At 40.4% G+C, this 21,002-nt stretch overlaps 1 protein-coding gene across 1 annotated transcript in view; it reads left to right on the top strand.

Annotated features, from left to right (window-relative positions):
• Positions 1–21,002, top strand: part of dnajc10 (DnaJ (Hsp40) homolog, subfamily C, member 10) — a 139,542-nt gene that overhangs the window by 19,036 nt on the left and 99,504 nt on the right. Inside the window, 2 exon segments of the mRNA XM_060928986.1 lie at positions 17,657–17,750; positions 17,851–17,928. Of these exon segments, the coding sequence (XP_060784969.1) occupies positions 17,657–17,750; positions 17,851–17,928 (172 nt within the window).

Genomic DNA, 21,002 nt, shown 5'->3' with positions numbered 1-21,002 from the left:
CAGTACTGTACAAAAGTCTTCCCCTGTGTCTGAAATCGCTCACTCGTTCACTACTCCCTATAGAGATCTTGCAGTCACGTGACCGGAAAGTACACAACCGCCATCATGTCGGTCAAAAACACAGCTGAATACTGCTGCACTCGTGTACAGAATGGATCAATTTCAACCGACGGACTACACGGCTCATTTTTCTAATGAACAGATAACTAGATATATGTCTAAAATAAACGATCTACAGATTTGTGACCCTTATGGCTTTCCGGACGGAGTTTTCACGACCGGATTTTGAACTGCCAGCGGAATACCCGGACGTGTATGATTACCTCATCAACTTTCCCTCGCTGTTCAGTGGTGAAGCACTGCGTGCTTATAAATCTCTGGACAGTTTTCTTTATAGAAATTCAGGATTTGTCAGCGACTCAGATGTGGCATCTTGTAAACAAGAAAATGATCCTCACTGGATGGGTAAGTCACTTAAGTATTGAGTATAGCACTGACCAGCCGATTATAGAATAAGGTAATTCCAAATCGTCCGTCTTGTTTACCATGGATCTGGCGTTGGAGATGTAGAGGCTTGGCAGTGGAGGTTTGAGTAGCTGTTTTCTGAGCTTAGTCAACAGGCCGGCTCTGCCTGTAGCCTCGCTTCTGCTTCGGCTCCCGGCGCCGCCTCCTTCGCTTTGCTTCCGATAACAATCCACGGAGACCCCGCTGGTCTCGCCATCTGGTCTCGTCCGGAATGTGTGTTTTTTTTTTTTTTCGTCCGGAATGTTGTGCATGCGATGGAAATCGCTACAAACCGTCATTTTCTGCTGGAAACCAATGTCCAGTAAGTCCATACGGTTGTAGTGGATATTGAAGTCCGGTACAGACGAACAACACGCAAAAATACACACAAAAAACATAAAAACCGTGCACAGGTAGGGAGAGCTTGTAGCCGCAGCCGTTGTAGTAGAATTGTATATAGTAGGGTTCTCCAGAAGAAAAGGTAGAAGTAAAAGCAGAAGTAGAACCAGAAGTAGAAGGCGGAATATGGCGTTTGACCGACACGATGGCGTCTGTCACAATCTGGATCGGCTGTGACGTCACATGCAAGATCTCTATATAGGGAATTACTGTATAGAGGACTATACAGTGAGCTCACTGATAAAATGAAAAAACGCTTTCGGACACTAGTCCGTCGCGCTGGTGTTTACGTCATTACTGTCACACAGTTAAAACGTGCCAGATCGGTCGGCTGGTGGGTTTCAAAATAATAAACACGTGCGTGTGTGTTTTTGTGATAAATCCATATTATACTGAGCGCATTTCCCACATTAATCAATACGAAGTCCCTGCAGCTTTCAGTTCTTTTAAATCAAGGCCGAATACTTTTTCTTCTTCGCCGCTGCCTTTTATTAAATCAAATTTGAGACTTTTAATTTGATTTCTTTCAGCGCGACCGCAATGCATGATGGGATATATCGCTTTGGTTAGTGACCATCAGTCAGAGGTGGGGACTTGGGGACTTGAGTCACTGTTTTCATGACTAGTGACTTGACTTGACAAAACATGAAAATACTTGAGACTTGAATCAGACTTGGAAGTTTAAGACTCGGGACTTGACTTGACACACGATGACTTGAGTGTTATTTCCATCGTGTTTTTATTGTGAAAATAAAATGTAATATGCACATACTTCAGTAATTTTGATTGCACTGCCGTTGCGTTGTCACCGCCCTGTCCATCAGGCACGCTCTCTGCGCGGGCTATATACCGGCACGCCCCATGCCACGATGTGTTCACAGATTTCACATCATATCATCATGTCAGCCATCCCAAGAGTCATCACTTTCGGCTTCAAGGGCTACTGCCTAGAAGGTAAACAACGAACGGCGCAGTGCAACGTGACGATTTCTGACAGCCAGACCACGACCTCCAATTTCGTCCGGCATTTGAAGATCCATTCTGCCCAGTAAGTTTATTAATGTGTTGTTATTTGGTGATAGCAGCTAAACTCCTCGTTAGCCAATGTTAGCCACGAGAGTGAGCGGTAGGAGGATTTTAGCCGTTGCAGATGCAGCTAGGGATTCAGTTCATTATTGTGAAATTCTTATGTGAATGCTGGTAAGCAATGTAGTTAGGTCAAGTTTAATGATATACAATATCAGTAGTAGTAAGTTGATTGTGCACTTTGCAGTCGTGATGCTGAATAACATAAGCAGCTTCCTACCCTGTTGTTCTGTTTCAGGGTTAAGCTAATGGTCAGCTTGTGACACGTTCATGAGCAGTACAAACTCGTGTAAGTGTGTTCGTGTACATTAGCCAGACTGTCCATAGGGCATAGAGGCAGGGGAGTTTATCATAGCCGTTTGAAATAGCAGTGCAGCAACCTGCACATTTTTTTCGTCACACTACCCGATCAAAAAAGAAAAGAAAACTCCGTCCCACTGCCTGTCATGCACTATTGAAAAAAGCGCCACGATTTGGATTCCCCGGCATGCCACTCGCTGTTTGAATACAGGCTAGCAGCAATACTGAACTCTGCAAAATAGGCTGACTGTGCGCGGGAGTCTCGGTTCCTGCTGTAACACAGTCACTACGTTTACATGCACATAGAGAGAATCGAATTTCTGCCGTTGCTCGACTGAAATCGAAGTTCAAAATGCCATGTATACACCTTAATTCGGCTGAAATTGAACCGAACTTGATTTCTCGGAATCGAGCTACACGACCTAGTTTATGCGATTTCTGCCGAGCTACTTTGTGCATGTATACCCTATCGAGCTAGTTGTCGAGCTACTTCCGGAAGTGACGAGTGACGAGACCACAAGCGGGAAACACAACAGCCTCGGTCGGCATGACAACAGTAGTAGCGAGCAGCAGAAGAGGTCAGGAGGAACAAACGAAGAAGAGAAAATGGCGATGTAGAGCTCTCTGAAGTGTGGGTGGAGCACAGAGGACGGCAGGACAAAGCTTCTGGTACTAATAGGCTTTTTATTGTCAGACTTTTCAGTTTAACAGCCTACTTTTATTCTTGAGAGAAAAACACGCACGCACGCGCGCGCGCTGTGTTCTAGTCCCGGGATGAGCTGTCCCCTCTGCTCTCCCTCTGCCTCCTTAAATAGGGCGCGGTTACTGGGAAAACACACAAACAGGTTAATTACCGTCAGGTGTAGTGATTCTGCCACTCACCTTCCCTGGCTCCGCCCTCCTGTCACAGACCGGCGCTTGACCACGCCCCCACTGCCACAGGCAAGCAGAAACGTGCACTTCTGGAGCAATGAGGAGACAGACTTCATGCTCATTCAGCTTAAGGAGTTTAATATATTAAAATTCATGGACGGGAGAAAAACGCGCAATGGAGAACACGGAACTGATAACTTTGTTTACACTCTTGAATAGCTCTTCTTCATGATGACAACCGGAAGTGTACCAACACGATGGGGCGTGTTGCGCCACCTGTGGCTCGGGTGCACAATGCACCTCACACAATAGCCCGATTTCAGTTGTGTGCATGTAGGATTGGATTTCTCTGGCACCCTGCTGGGACCTTCAGCTCGATTACCGACAGCAGCTCGATTTGGATGTGCATGTAAACGTAGTCAGTGTTACGAAAATAAATTGTGCAGTCATCCAAACCATGAATTTACATTTAGTATATCAGGCTACCAGGCCGTCAAAACAATGGTTTGAACGACTACAATTTAGAGAGCACAACTCTGTAACTGAACAGGTGCATTGGATATTTCCCAGTGAGGTAATTTAAAAAGTCTCTGGGTAATTGTTCAAGGAAAGCTGAATCCCGCGCGCTGTCCTTTCCGTATTGTTCCTGAAACGTTGCGCTTGTGGTAAGGAGGACAGTGCGTTAGCCACGACCGAAACGTTGTGAGCAAAGTTCCTGTGGAAAGGAATGCGCGGGATGCATATTTCATTTAACATTTATTTTCGTAACAATCTATTATAGCGGGAACCAAGACTCCCGCGCCAAAGTCGTTCTATATGTCCCCGCTCCGCACAGGCTGAGGCAGCCTCGGAGAGGGAGAGAGAGAGAGCGCTTTAGCACACACCTCTGTAGCTTGTCATATGGGGTAAGATGATGTCACTTTTGCACGGGCGAACAGGTCTTCTTTTTGAGACCTAAATTATGTCTGACACATTTCTCTCTCCTTTGGGGTTTTTTTTTTTACTGGCACAAACATACATCGAAGTCACTTCAGGTTTCTCCACGTGTATCTTATTAATAATCATCATCTCATCTGACGTGATTAGAGATTGGAGGAGCTCATGCCCCTGTTAACCCAAGGTGTCGTCCTACCCTCTTTTAACTACGCACATAACAGAATGACAATTCTGTTTATTTTTCTTGTTGGCTGATGACAATGTGAGAAACTTAGTTGGCTTTCAATCTTGCAATCAATTTTGCCATCAATAAATAACTTTGTGACATTATTACTGTTTTGTTTTATTCCATGATGTATTTTACAGAACATGAGTATTTAAAATGCAAATATTTAACAGGTTGGGCACATGTGCCAGGGATGTTTACTGACATTTACTTATGTATTGCCTTTTCAATGTATTAAATTCATATTCTGCTGCTAAAATTACACCAATACGCCTAAGGTGACTTGACTTGACTTGACTTGCCCAAGACAAAAAAGACTTGGGACTTACTTGCGACTTGAAGGTTAAGACTTGAGACTTACTTGAGACTTGCACATGTGTGACTTGGTCCCATCTCTGCTATCAGTTGTACACTACTTTTCATGATGCATTGTGGGATACTTTGATACTTTGCACTATATAGAGATCTTGCAGTCACGTGACTAGAAAGTACGCAGCCGCCATCTTGTCGGTAAAAAACACAGCTGAATACTGCTGCACTCGTGTACAGGATGGATCAATTTCAACCGACGGACTACACGGCTCATTTTTCTAATGAACAGATAACTAGATATATGTCTAAAATAAACGACCTACAGATTAGTGACCCTTATCGATTACCGGACGTAGTTTTCACGACCGTGTCAGTGGATGTTGAACTGCCAGAGGTGGAATACCCAGACGTGTATAATTACCTCATTAACTTTCCCTCGCTGTTCAGTGGTGAAGCACTGCGTGCTTATAAATCTCTGGACAGTCATCTTTACAGAAATTCAGGATTTGTCAGCGACTCAGATGCGGCATCTTGTAAACAAGAAAATAACAGTCCTCATTGGATGGGTAAGTCACTTAAGTATTGAGTATAGCACTGACCAGCCGATTATAGAATAGAATAAGGTAATTCCAGCTGTAATTCCAAATCGTCCGTCTTGTTTACCATGGATCTGGCGTTGGAGAGGTAGAGGCTTAGCAGTGGAGATTTGAGTGGCTGTTTTCTGAGCTTAGTCAACAGGCCGGCTCTGCAGCCTCGCTTTTGCTTCCGCTCCCGGCGCCGCCTCCTTCGCTTTGCTTCCGATAACAATCCACGGAGACCCCGCTGGTCTCGCAGTCTCGTCCGGAATGTTGTGCATGCGATGGAAATCGCTACAAACCGTCATTTTCTGCTGGAAACCAATGTCCAGTAAGTCCATACGGTTGTAGTGGATATTGAAGTCCGGTACAGACGAACAACACGCAAAAATACACACAAAAAACATAAAAACGTGCACAGGTAGGGAGAGCTTGTAGCCGCAGCCGTTGTAGTAGAACTGTATATAGTAGGGTTTTCCAGAAGAAAAGGTAGAAGTAAAAGTAGAAGTAGAAGGCGGAAATATGGCGTTTGACCGACAAGATGGCATCTGTCACAATCTGGATCGGCTGTGACGTCACATGCAAGTGCTCCATTGGGTGTAAATAATCCTCACTAAGGTGTCGGGCAGCACTACAAAATGGCGTCCTCACTATATAGTGAGTTAAGTAGGGAGCGATTTTGGACACAGATCTCTATAGGGTGTTGTAACAGTTCGCGTGTGTGGAGCACAGAAAGACTGCAGGCCAGAATTAAGTTCCACAAACTCTCTTTATTTTTAGTCTTTTCAGACGTTCTACTCTCTAGTCATGCATGCGCGCGCACACACACCAGTCGTCTGGTTGGGGAGAGAGCTTCCTTCCTCTGCTCTCTCTCTCTTCATATAGGGCGCGGTCACTGGGGAAGACACACAAACACAGATTAACCAACATCAGGTGCAGTGATTCTGCCACTTACCTTCCCTGACTCCGCCCTCCGGTCACAGACCGACGCTTGACCACACCCCCGCTGCCACAGGTGTCTAACCCTATCAGGCCGAGAAATTCTTATATTTTTTTCCACCAGCCAGCCAGACTAGTTCCCTTCCAAAGTAACTCGCCAAACAGAAAATCAACTCGCCAAAATTTGTTCATGTATGAATTTTACTTCTGTCAAAAATAACACAGAAGAGAGTAGTTACCATTGTTCATGACTAACGTGGATTTATTTCAAGACCCGAGTATTTTGATACTGTTAGATACAGTGCCTTGCAAAAGTATTCATACCCCTTGAACTTTTTCACGTTTCCACCTTACAACCACGAACTTGAAAGTTTTTTATTGAGATTTTATGTGATAGACCAACACAGAGTAGCACATAATTGTGACGTGAAACGAAAATGATAAATGGTCTTCAAAATTTTAAACAAAGACAAATCTGAAAAATGTGGTGTGCATTAGTATTCAGCCCCCTGTACACTGATACCTCTAAATACAATCCAGTGCAATCAATTGCCTTCAGAAGTCGTCTAATTAGTTAATAGAGTCCTACTGTGTGTAATTTACTCTCAGCATAAATACACTTGTTCTGTGAAGGCCTCAGTGGTTTGTTAGAGAACACTGAAGAACAAACAGCATCATGAAGACCAAAGAACTCACCAGACAGGTCAGGGATAAAGTTCTGGAGAAGTTTAAAGCAGGGTTAGGTTATAAAAAATATCCCAAGCTCTGAACATCTCAAGAAGCACTGTTCAATCCATCATTCAAAAATGGAAAAAGTGTGGCACAACTGCAAACCTACCAAGACATGGCCGTCCACCTAAACTGACAGAGCAAGCAAGGAGAGCACTGGTCAGAGAAGCAGCCAAGAGGCCCATGATCACTCTGGAGGAGCTGCAGAAATCCACAGCTCAGGTGGGAGAATCTGTGCACAGGACAACTATAAGTCGTACACTCCACAAATCTGGCCTTTTTGGAAGAGTGGCAAGAAGAAAGCCATTGTTGAAAGACAGGCATAGGAAGCCATGTAGGGGACACAGCAAACATGTGGAAGAAGGTGCTTTGGTCAGATGAGACCAAAGTTGAACTTTTTGGCCTAAATGCAAAGCGCTATGTGTGGCGGAAAACTAACACTGCTCATCACCCTGCACACACCATCCCCACTGTGAAACATGGTGGTGGCAGCATCATGCTGTGGGGATGCTTTTCTTCAGCAGGGACAGGGAAGCTGGTCAGAGTTGATGGGAAGATGGATGGAGCTAAATACAGGGCAATCCTGGAAGAAAACCTGTTGGAGGCTGCAAAAGACTTGAGACTGGGAAGGAGATTCACCTTCCAGCAAGACAATGACCCTAAACATACAGCCAGAGCTACAATGGAATGGTTTAAATCAAAGAATATTCATGTTAGAATGGCCCAGTCGAAGTCCAGACCTAAATCCCATTGAGCATCTGTGGCAAGACTTGAAAATTGCTGTTCACAGACGCTCTCCATCCAATCTGGCTGAGCTTGAGCTATTTTGCAAAGAAGAATGGGCAAAAATTTCAGTGTCTAGATGTGCAAAGCTGGTAGAGGCATACCACAAAAGACTTGCAGCTGTAATTGCAGCAAAAGGTGGCTCTACAAAGTATTGACGCAGGGGGGCTGAATACTAATGCACACCACATTTTTCAGATTTGTGTTTGTTTAAAATTTTGAAGACCATTTATCATTTTCGTTTCATGTCACAATTATGTGCTACTCTGTGTTGGTCTATCACATAAAATCTCAATAAAAAACTTTTAAGTTCGTGGTTGTAAGGTGGAAAAAATGTGAAAAAGTTCAAGGGGTATGAATACTTTTGCAAGGCACTGTATATGTCGTTAGTACGCATATTGTAATTTTGTTCAATTCGGTCACATTTTACCAGAGTTGTGGCCCTTGATTAACAACCTTGTACTTTGACAATTTCACGAAGGTGTGTTTTCCTTCTGATGTCAACTCTTTCAATTTTTGGACGAATTTCTCAAAGCTTGGCAAAAGGTCTTGTTGTATGACGGTAATACGCAGATTGTGATTTAATTTCGTTTGTGAAAATTTTCCCAGAGTTTTGACCCTTGATTAAATAACTTGTACTTTGACAATTTCATGAGGGTGTACGTTCTTCTGAAATCAACTCCTCTCTCAATTTGTGGAGGAATTTCACCAAACTTGGCAAAAGGCCTTGTTATGTGACAGTTATACGCAGATTGAAATTTCGTTTAATTTGGGCAAATTTTCCCAGAGTTATGCCCTTGATTATTAACAAACTGGTACTTTGGCAATTTCATCAAGGTGTGCTTGCTTTCTGAAATCAACTTCCCTCACAATTTTTATTCCCAGCTGGCCGAAAGACCCGAAGGTTGATTGTCATGGTGGTTTTTGTCTGTCTGTCCCAGGAAGGGTACTTGCCTTCTGAAATCAACTCCTCTCACAATTTTTGGAGGAATTTCACGAACCTTGGCAGGATTCTTTGTTATATGTCGGTAGTACGAATATTGCAATTTCGTTCAGTTCTGTCGCATTTTACCAGAGTTATGGCCTAGTCGCCAGCGGGGGATATTGTGCTCTCGGAGCAGTCTTGTTGTAAATTAAAGATGTATCTTTAATTGTTATTTATGTAAATTAATGCAAATTGAATGAATTAATGAATTTATTTTATTTCGATCGTAAAAAAAAATGTATGTAACTATTTGTACATAGAAAAGAAAGACAACGAGAAAGTGACAAAAAATAACTAAATAAAATAACATAAAGAGCTAAGACATTACAAAACACCGCACATTGTTCGAAAAAGGAGTGGGAGGAAGTACAATACTTTTTTAATTTCCCACCCCTTTTTAACTACCCCGAAATCCAAACTACATTAATACACCTATAAAAATATATACCATATATACACTTCATGAATATCTATATAAATATATAATTACAAAAACATATATATACACACTTCATAAATATCTATATAAATATTTAATTACAAAAATAAATATATACTACATACCATATTTACACTTCATAAATATATATATATATATATATATATATATATATAAAATCACACATACACTTCATAAATATCTATATAAATATATAATTACAAAAATATACTATATACCACATATACACTTCATAAATATCTATATAAATATATAATTACAAAATATATATATATATATATATATATATATATATATATATATATATACTATATACCACAGACACTTCATAAATATCTATATAAATATATAATTACAAAATATATATATATATATATATATATATATACTATATACCACAGACACTTCATAAATATCTATATAAATATATAATTACAAAAAATATATATACTATATACCACATATACACTTCATAAATATCTATATAAATATATAATTACAAAAAATGTGTGTGTATATATATATATATATATATATATATATATATATATATATATATATACTATATACCATTAATTTTACTATATACATTTAATTTAATTTACAAATTAAATGTAAATTAAAGCTGTATCTTTAATTATTATTCATTTATAGTTATATTTACCATCATGGGACGCACATGAAGTCAGTTGCTCCCTGTCATCAGTGGTGTTATGACAACAGCTACAGTATAAATAATGGCCTCCTGACCAGCCTTTTTTCTGTTCTCTGTCGGGAACACGTCACAGTTTGTCTTGTTACTGGGAAACTGCAAAGCCCATTGCCTTGAACAATTTTGTGTATTGCAAAATCTAAAGTTCCGGCTTTATCTCTGATTGATATGAAGCTTTTACACTGGGACTCCTGCCAGAAACGAGAAAACATCTTGGTTTTTCTTTTCATTTTTTCCCCCCCACCATATCAATAATTTAGGGGTGGGACTAGATTAAAAAAATAATCTAATTAATTACAGGCTTTGTAATTAATTAATCTCAATTAATCGCACTACCGTATTTGCCCCAAAAGCAACATTTATTTTATGTAACTAAATAATATGTGAAGAGTTCAAATAATACACAGACATGATTTTTAGATTCAAGCTCATTTAATGGCTGTAAACAATAAATTGCATTTCATTTTGCAGTAGTAAACAAAAGTAAGGTCCCTGTCCAAAATTGAAGAGACTAAAGTTTCAGTGCCATTTTACGAACCATTTTAGTTATTACCTTCTGGATCACACGCCGCAATCTGCAATACATCTCGTAGACCCTTGTCTTCTACCACCGATAGCGGTCTGCAGTCCAGGGCAATCCACTTGGCCAGCGTGTTCGTTAAATTTTCCGACGTTGCCCTGCTCATTTTCTTCTGGAATCCAGCCATTTCTTCGAGTTTGCACTGCTGACCAGAACTGCTACCTCGAGCTGCAGCTGTTTCAGTAATCGCGGTGACATGCTTGGCATTTAAACAGTACCGTAAAGTTGACGAGCTTCTGTGATAAGCAAACTCGTTTCTGCACAGTTCGCAATAAACTGTGGTTTTATCAACAGTTCCATCGGGTCGTTTTTTGAATATAAATTTACCGTTCAGCAGACCCGGCGTGCTTTCAAGCTCCATTGCTGGAACTGGAACTGTGTGCGTCAGTATATTTGTCGCACCATAACACGGTGCGACAAATATACAACAACGGTTCTGGGTTGCTTGGCATGCAAACTGCAATAAAATGCGTTAATATTTTTAACAAATTAATTTGTTTGAAATTAATTAATCTTAATTAATGCGTTAATGTCCCACCCCTACAATAATTACGTACTGTTTTTTTTCTTTAATCTGTTGAAGTGGAGTGTCCATTACACAAGTTAGTTGTTACTATAGGAACAGTGAAACATTAGAACAGACATGTTAATAAACCAACAGTAAAGGCCAATTTATGCTGACAACCCAGTCCTCGCAGATAGCGTCGCAGACAGTGTCTGCGTAGCCCCCCCCCACCTTCGCAGACGCTCTGCGCGCACCTCCCAAAAATTGTGACCACCGCAGAAGCCTCGCAGACAGCGCCGCAGACAAGAGGCCTCTGATTGGTTCACTCTACATCCGCTGTACACGCACTTCCGCTTCCCTACTTTCCCGGTTTGGTTTGTTTTCACGACCGGCATTTTTAAAAACACGAGCGAAGATGGAGCAGCATGAAGAGCGGTTGATTGAGGAAGTACGTACATCTATACGACTCCAGTTCTAGTCATTATAAGTAACCGGAGGATAAACACTCCACTAACCACACCCACCAACTACTCCGGGCGACTTCGCGCCCCCTTGCGTTGTGCCAGTGAATAACATCGCGCACGCCTATTACTCCCTGCTCAACAATAAATTACAACTGTCTGCGAAAAGCTATCTGCGAAAGCCTTGTCGCACGAGCATGCAGAGGCCTTTAGAAACCAGATGGGAAAAATTTGTACACCCCTTCCTCTTTCAGGAGTCAGAGTAATTAGCAGTCAGGTGTTACTGCATTAGTTAATCATCAAAGTGTGACTACTTCTATAAAAGCAGACGTTTTTGGCAGACTGGTGTTCTGGAGCATCTTGCCCAGAAGAAAGGGCATCAACCATGACCTCAGAGAAGCAATTGTTGCCGCTCGTCAAGCTGGGCAGGGTTATAAGGCCATCTCCAAACGTTCTGCAATCCACCATTTTACAGTGAGAACGATTGTTCACAAATAGAGAGCGTTCAAGACTGTTCATAGGCTTCCCAGGAGCCGGCGTCCCAGCAAATTAATTCCAGAAAAACCAAAGAGCTACATCACGTGGCCGACAAGCCTCTGTAAATGCATTGGTTATGTTCATGACAGCAGGATAAGCGGAGATGATGGTGATGGATGGACGTTCATGACAGCACAATCAATAAATAAAAGGCCGAACAAAATGGGTTTCATGGAAGGGTGGCTAGAAAAAAAGTCAAGGTGCTGGAATGAAAACAACGTGGGAGATTGATAAACTAGCAAAGTTATTGTTGCTAAAAGTGGTTCTACATGTTTTATATGGTGTACCTATTTTTTCCCCACCCGATTTCTGAATATTGGTTTACGTTTTTGGAAAAAAAAATTACATTACAGGCATTTAGCGGGGACACTTATCCAGAGCAACATACAACATACCCGGAGCGGTTGGGGGTTAGGCACCTTACTCAAGGGCACTTCAACAATGCCTGCTGGTCCAGGGAATCAAACCGGTGACCTTTTGGTCCAAAAGCTGCTTCTCTAACCAGTAGGCCATGGCTTCCCCATGACTACAGTTGGTGAGGACCATGTAATTGTTATTTAGGCCCTGATAGCTAAAACCATAGAACTGAATGAAGGTCTACTTTTTTTCCTCCATGACTGTAACTAGAGGAGATGTGATTTTTAATTTTTTTAAATTAATTATTATTATTATTATTATTTTTTTAGTATCTACAGTGGCATGCAAAAGTTTGGGCACCCCTGGTCAAAATTGCTGTTACTGTGAGCAGTTAAGCAAGTTGAAGATGAAATGATCTCCAAAAGGCATGAAGTTAAAGATGACTCATTCCCTTAATATTTTAAGCAAAAACAAATTTTTATTTTCATCTTTTACATTTTCAAAATGACAAAAAAGGAAAAGGGCCCGAAGCAAAATTTGGGGACCCTGCATGGTTTGTACCTAGTAACGCCCCCTTTGGCAAGTATCACAGCTTGTAAACACTTTTTGTAGCCAGCTAATAATCTTTCAGTTCTTACCTGGGGGATTTTCACACATTCGTCCTTGCAAAAGGCTTCCAGTTCAACAAGTTTCTAGGGCTGTCTCGCATGCGCTGCTCTTTTGAGATCTATCCACAGATTTTCAATGATGTTTAGGTCAGGGGACTGTGAGGGCCAGGGCAAAACCTTCAGCTTGGGCCTCTTGAGGTATTCCATTGTAGATTTTGAGGTGTGTTTTGGATCATCGTCTTATTGTAGGACCCGTCCTCTTTTTAACTTCAACTTTTTTACAGATGGTGTGATGTTTGCTTCCAGAATTTGCTGGTATTTATTCGAATCCATGCTTCCCTCGACCAATGAAATGTGTCCTGTGCCACTGGCTGTGACACAACCCCAAAGCATGATCGATCCACACCCATGCTTCAGAGTTGGAGAGGTGTTCTTTTCCTGGAATTTGGCACCCTTTTTTCTCCAAACATACCTTTGCATATTGTGGCCAAAAAGTTCTATTTTGATTTCATCAGTCCACAGGACTTGTTTCCAAAATGCATCAGGCTTATTTAGATGTTCATTTGCAAACTTCAGACGCTGAATTTTGTGGCTAGGATGCAGGAACGGTTTTCTTCTGATGACTCTCCCATGAAGGTCATATTTGTTCAGGTGTCACTGCATAGAACAGTGCACCACCACTCCAGGGTCTGCTCAATCTTTCTGAAGGTCTTTTGCAGTCAAACAGGGGTTTTTATTTGCCTTTCTAGCAACCCAACGAGCAGTTCTTTCAGAAAGTTTTCTTCATCTTCCAGACCTCACCTTGATCTCCACTGTTTCTGTTAACTGCCATTTCTTAATAACATTACGATCTGAGGAAACAGCTACCTGAAAACACTTTGCGACGTTCTTGTAGCCTTCTCCTGCTTTGTGAGCATCAATTATTTTATTATTCAGAATGCGAGGGAGTTGCTTAGAGGAGCCCATGGCTGTTGATTTTAGGGACAAGTTTGAGGAGTCAGAGAATTTATACACAGGGGTTAAATTGGGATTGGTTATGTGGGGGGGCTCTGCCTCGTACCCGCCCCTGCCCCCGCCGCCCTGCCCCAATATACTTTTTGGAAAATAACCCTCTAATTTGATAACCATATCATATTGCACAGAGATATACACCTTATCTGTGTGTTGTAGGCCTATGTGTGTCTTGTAGTGCCCCCCTACACATTATGGCAGTTTGAATGTAGATTGGTTGGCCAATGTAACAGATTGTACAGGTTGTTGTACATTGGTTTGAAGGAAATGATTAGTGGGGGGTCTGGGGGTCCTCGCCCAGAAGTTTTTTTTATTATCATACATGTTATTTGCTGAATTCTGGTGCATTTTAATAAGTTGTTAGCTGACTTTCCAGAGGTAGGTTGAGCAATATCATGTTAAATCTTGTCACATGCCTACAGGTGAAAAATGTGAAGGAGAAATGTTCAGTGAGAAAATTTGAAGGCTTGCACAATCTTAAACCAAAACAGTTGATTAATTTTGGAGGATAAATGTTAAATATGCCAAAACACTGTCAGTCAAATTGTCAATCAAATATATTCATGCAGTGAATGCAACCAAATACAAACAACACTATAACATTGGAAGCATTTATTATTATTGTTATTATTATGTATTCAATTATTTATTTGGCATGTGGTGCTTTTTGTATTGTCTAGAACAGGGGTGGCCAACCAGTCGGAGCCCAAGAGCCACAATTCTTACTGTGTTACGGCAAAGAGCCACATCGGCACATGAACATGGGCACACAAATATTACCCTTCCTTCTGCGCGTGCAGACACACACACACACACACACACACAGCCACATTGATGTCACACTCCAACTTAACCAATGCCCCACACCAACATGATAATGATACATTTACTGCAGTACCAAGACCACAGGCCAGTCATTTTCAACAGTGGCGACTGGTGAAGAAAATTGTAGGTGGGGCACAAAGGCAGACATTGTTTACATGTGGGAATTCCCCCCATTGGGGGGGTTCCGGGGGGCCTCCCCCGAAAAATTTTGCATTTCTTAGATGCAATTTCCTGTATTCTAGTGCATTTTGGAGTTACCTGTTTAACATCGAAAATGCAAAAGCCATTTTGATTCAGCTTGAATTCTCAATTGCATGACCTGCACAAGACCTGCATTCAAATAAATAAGTATTCAAATAAATACAGTCAGTCGGAAAATGGAAATTACAAAGTGCTAATTTAATTTCCTCAAACAGTACAAGCTCCATAGGCACTGGGAACAGTGATCAGTGCAAGTGCAAATATAGATAAAATATAATACAATGCTCAAATTTTTGAAAGAAGAACACACATGCGCGCACACAAATTGATAACTGGAAAACAAATGAACAAATACATAATGTGTATATACACTACATGCCAAAAGTTTGGACACACCTTCTCATTCAATGTGTTCTGTGTTCTCATGACTATTTACACTTACAGTATACTCTACTCTCACTCAAGGCATCAAAACTGAATGAGCACTCACCCACTACTCAGGCTTGCGCGCCCAAACGCACCTGCGCATTTGTCATGATGTGAAAATACCATAATGAAACCAAGTGAAGCACCTTTAATAAAATAACCGTAATTAACTGCAGTGAAGCGAAAACGCACATAAAACCACAAACGAACACCAACTTGGACGTGAAGGTGAGAGCCGCATGACACCAGGCAAAGAGCCGCATGCGGCTCGCGAGCCGCGGGTTGGCCACCTATGCTCTAGAACATACATAAGATGAGCATATTATAGCAGCAAAATAGAATCACAATCATTTGAATGCAGCAAAACTTTTGCTGCATTCAAATGATTGTGCTTCTATTTTGCTGCTATAATATGCTCATCTTATGTATGTTCTAGACAATACAAAAAGCACCACATGCCAAATAAATAATTGAATACATAATAACAATAATAATTATACTAATAATACACTAATAATATTAACAATAAATAATAATAAATTAACATTAAATTAAATATTAACAATAAATAATAAAACACTAATAATATTAACAATCCAGTGAACATAATCATTATCATATTTTTTATTATTAAAAACAAAATATCAAATAATACTGAAGAGGGGAAAAATAATACTGATCTAAATATGTTGTGTTTTTATTTTTAGACCGTATGTGTTTTGCTAACTTTAACTGACATCTCCCCCTTCCCCCTGGCTAACTTCTGTCGATAACTGGGGACTATGGAAATTGAACTCGCCAAATGCACAGACAGTTCGTTCAAGCACCTCTGATGGATTAGGATCGTATGCAGGTAAAAGGGGAGACGGTGTACGGAGAAAATTATAAACAAGTCACAACGCTGAAACACAAGCCCAAAAACCCGCAAACCACGACTTCTGATTTTTTTTTAAAGCGAGCTCACAAAAAAAGAAACCCCAAAGTCGCTTATAAAAAGCGGAATTGGCAACCCACGCAGTGTTCCAGAAACCAGAATCTCTGATCGCAAGTTCTGTTCTAAATAGCTTTGACAGGTCGTCTTGTTATCAGGAAAACTATGATCTATCTCATAAAAGTCATGGGTTTATTGATTAATAAAACGATATTTAATTATTCAGAACTGAAAATTGTGAAAAGGGTTTGTTGCTTTTGATGTGTGCGTGATCATATGCCATCCGCTCCGAGCTTATGTGCCGGGGCTCAGCCCCGGACAGCCCCGGCCCAATTTAACCCCTGTTTATACAGCTTTGAAATCTGCATCATCTGACCTTTCCTAACGAAGAATTTGAACAAGCCACAGCTCAATAAGCTAATTAAGGTCTGGAACCTTGGTAAAAGTTAACTGAGAACTCAAATGTATTGGGGTGCCCAAACTTTTGCATGGTGTTCCTTTTCTTTTTTCTCTCTCCAATTGTACAAAACAAAAATAATACACAAATCTCGCATAAAATGCTGAAAAGAAATGTCTCATCTTTACCTTTATGCCTTTTGGTGATCAGTTCATCTTCTGCTCACTTAACTATTCACGGTAACAGACATTTTCAGCAAGGGTGCCCAAACTTTTGCATGCCACTGTTTGTTCTGTGTTTATTTACACAGCATGATATCTTAAAGGTGACATATTATACCCCTTTTCCACATGTTAACACAGTTCCTTGAGGTCTTAATTAAATGTCTGTAATATGCTTCGATTAAAATACCACAAGCGTAAATCCCAGCCCCTCCCTCTGTCTCAACAGCCCCGTTCAAAACGGCTGAATCGAGAGCCTGTTCCTTTAAATGATAATGAGCCTTCGATCACCCTTCCCCCTCTTTCTGCCAGCTAGTCAGATAGCACTTTTCTCATGAATATTCATTTGCAAGGGCAGTTCTCAAGCCATGAGTTGAGCTACTCAGACGAGGGGGTGGGATCATGCTAATGAGCTCCACTTGTGACGTAGAAAAGGGAGACAAATTTGAACGGACAGCACAAAAGAAAGGGGCTGTGTGTCTTATTTCAGAGTTTGTTGGTTGATGAGCTCCAGATACCCAAATGTATGTGCACAAGCACTGAAAAAGTGAGGTTTGTATAAAATGTCCTCTTTAACTTCCAGTTCACGAGTTATCTGCTGAATAGATTCCAAAAGCACAGTTTTCAGTTGTCTTAGGGATGCAGTACTGATGCACGGTGCCCCAAATCCCGTCACGTAGTGAGCTTATATCAGACGCTAGCGTTTACGCGCTCTGTCTGGGCCTTGTTGAAGTCCGTGACTGTTTGTTTGGTTTTTTTACGCGTTCCTGTTTACAGAATCCAGAGAAATACTACGGCGACCGCTCCAAGGCCAGCCTCACCCAGTTCGCAATGCAGTTTGTGACGACCAAAGTGACGGAGCTGTGGCAAGGTACCATGACTCTCTTCTCACCCACGATACAACTGTTCTTACGTTCTTATCATTTCGCTGTTCTCCAACCAAAATGTTTGATTTCTGCTCGTCTTCAAAGGGAATGTTTTCACTGAGCTCGATCAAGCGTTTGCTGCCGGAATCGGGTGGCTCATAACCTTCTGCTCCGACACCGGGGGTAAGATTCCAGCTGTTTAACTTCAAATCGTGATTTTAACGTGTGACGGAATCCAGGACAGAGCTGAGGTAATAATAATAATAAAAAAGTCCAAATGTGCTGTTCTGGCACCGTGGGGGTTTTCGGTCACAGACGCAGAACTTATTATTCTGCATTCTATATATGTGTGTCTATATATATATATATATATATATATATATATATATATATATATATATATATATATATTAGGGCTGTAACGATATGCGTATCGAAATCGCGATACGCAGAGCCACGATCCGTATCGCGATACAAGAAGGCAGAATCGCGGTACACCCTTTCAAACTTCTCCTCAGCCCAAAAACAGAGGCGCTTCCAAACTTCAATTTATGAATACTTTACTTTTTATTTAAATTACATTTTAAACTTACTAAAATTACTTTTATTTTTTATATCTATTAGTAAGTCGTTTTTTCGCCGACCTGCGACAATCTTCTGCGAGTCACGCAACGTCCACACTCGCCACTGGCAGAGCATTCATTTCTTTTAAGCGGTCGCCATTCTGGTTGCGACGCGGGGAGCGAATCTGTAAACAAGCAGCTCATTGGCTGGCTAGGTGTGCCACAAGCCAATCACAATCACTTGACCGGAAAGGCATGCAGTGTTGCCAGATTGGGCGGGTTTAGGTGCTTTTTGGCTGGTTTTGAACATATTTTGGGGTGGGAAACGTTAGCAATATCTGGCAGCACTGAAGGCATGTCTGCTTGGGCGGAAGCCTTCTGCGGCAGTTACATTTTGACAGACGAGCAACGTTTCACCATAAAAATTCCGTAATTTCCATCTGTTTTCCGCGATCACAGAAAATCATTGGCCCTATGAGAGTGAGACAGTGAGAGAGCCACCCCTATACCCCCCCTCAAAAAAAATCTTAACGGATTTACACGATTTGGAAAAATGACTTTTTCAGAACCGAAAAAAACAGAGCTTCCGGCTCAACAGTATTATTTTGAGAAATAAAACAATCTTTGGATATACATTTGTTCATTTTTGCATACATATTACTCATTCTCTGCAGTGGTCTGAATTATTTGTTATTAAATAGTTAATGTAAGTAAGTAAATGTTAATAAGTCAAATTTACTACTTTAAAAAAACATTTTTTAAAAAATCGTGGGCGTATTGAATCGTGGGTCAAAAATCGCGATTCGAATCGTGAGTTGGGTGTATCGTTACAGCCCTTTTTTTTTATATATATATATATATATATATATATATATATATATACTGTGTATATATATATATATATATATATATATATATATATATATACTGTGTGTATATATATATATATATATATATATATATATATATATATATATATATAAATAAAAATAAATACTACCGTATTTTCCGGACTATACGTCGCTCCGGAGTTTAAGTCGCATCAGGCAAAAAATGCATTATGAAGACGAAAAAAACATATATACGTCGCACCGGACTATAAGTCGCACTTTTTTGAAGGGTTATTCTATCCATAGAATCTGTGATTGTATCTGATAAGCGGCGCGTGGTTACTGCGCGACTGCATTGTTTATTTAATAAACGAACAGCTGAGCAGTGATAACGCGCCCTTTGCCCTGTAAGTAGCCTAGTCTGATTATTTTAAATATCTACTACTATCTTTAATACTATCCCTATCGTTATTACTAATAGCCTATATTATTATTATAACTAATATTAGTAGCCTATTACTGATGCATTAATCAGTTTGCTTTTAGAATATTTTTAGCGGTAGGGCTTATTATCGCCCCATGGCTCTTTCATCTGTGTTATTAAAGCTGTAGTCATCATCGAGGAGTGTCATTCTTCATTTTTGTCGAATTTTATTTCATCAAATCAGAGGTCAAGTAGGCTATAGGTACTTCATCTCCAAAGACAGGTACGGTAGTAAAAACAACCGTCTAGTGAAAAAAAACACAACAACAACCGCTCAGAGAAAAAAACAGGCAGAAAGTGCGCCTGCCAGTTAACGTCATATCAGATAAAAACATTAAACGTTATTCAGACCATTAACACCATAACATCAGAGACGAAGAATAAAGTTCATCTTGGAAGGAGAGTTATTTTTAAAAATGCAAAACAAAATCATTTATAACAGCCCAGAGAAAAACTGGCTGAATATGTACCGTAACATCAAGTTATTCAACAGCCTATAGGCCGAAAATCAGGGCTTAATTTGAGCCGGAACATGACGGAACAAGATCCGGAACCTCCGTTGTCGGATCCAGCAGCTATTTTCATTTCATTCGGTGTTCCGGCAGCTATTTAAATGGATCAGATCACCTCCGTGACTATCACAAAGGGAAAAAAAAAATCAAACAATAAATTAAATAAGTAAATAAAAATTTTAGTGTTCGGTTTTGATTTTGATATCTGTTGTTGATTTCTCTCTTATGACATCCACAAAATCTATGCGAAAGGGGAGGGGGGGGGGGGGGACATGGGGGTGTATACTTCCGCTCAATAGAACACCGGGTTTTTTGTAGCCGTTAGCTTGCGCTGTGGAAAAAATGGCAAAAAAACAAGAAAGCTTACTAAAATGTTTAAAATGAATTCTCCAACTTGTTTTGTAAACCCTTTATTTCTTAACTATTACTTGAATTGATTGCACTTATGTTTGCTGGCACTGCTTTTAATGAGCAGGAGAAAAACCGGGAGGGCTCGGAAAATGACCGTAGGTTGGAATCGAACCCGGGTCCCCGGATTTATGGTATGGCGCCTTATCTACCTGAGCCACGAATGGTGAAATAAATTGGTTCACCAATGGTGAAATAAACCGGTTGTGATATGAGTACAGTCTGTTATTTTAGAAGATAAATTTAATATATAATTTAATATATAAGCCTAATAAAAAATTATATTTTATAACCTATCACGACATATTACTGTCTGTAACTGTTCGTCACTAAAGCGTTTTCGAAGATCATAATGTCTGTTATTATTATTATTTTTTTTACACACACAATAAGCGCGTGTGCGTAAAGTTATAGTAAACCACCCCCCGCCTTTTTTTTTTTTTGAGTCGCCGGACCCACC

This window comes from Neoarius graeffei, chromosome 9, assembly GCF_027579695.1.
Source record: "Neoarius graeffei isolate fNeoGra1 chromosome 9, fNeoGra1.pri, whole genome shotgun sequence".
Taxonomy (NCBI): Eukaryota; Metazoa; Chordata; class Actinopteri; order Siluriformes; family Ariidae; genus Neoarius; species Neoarius graeffei.
Note: the sequence above shows the minus strand (reverse complement) of the source record. Positions and strands in the feature narration are given on the sequence as shown.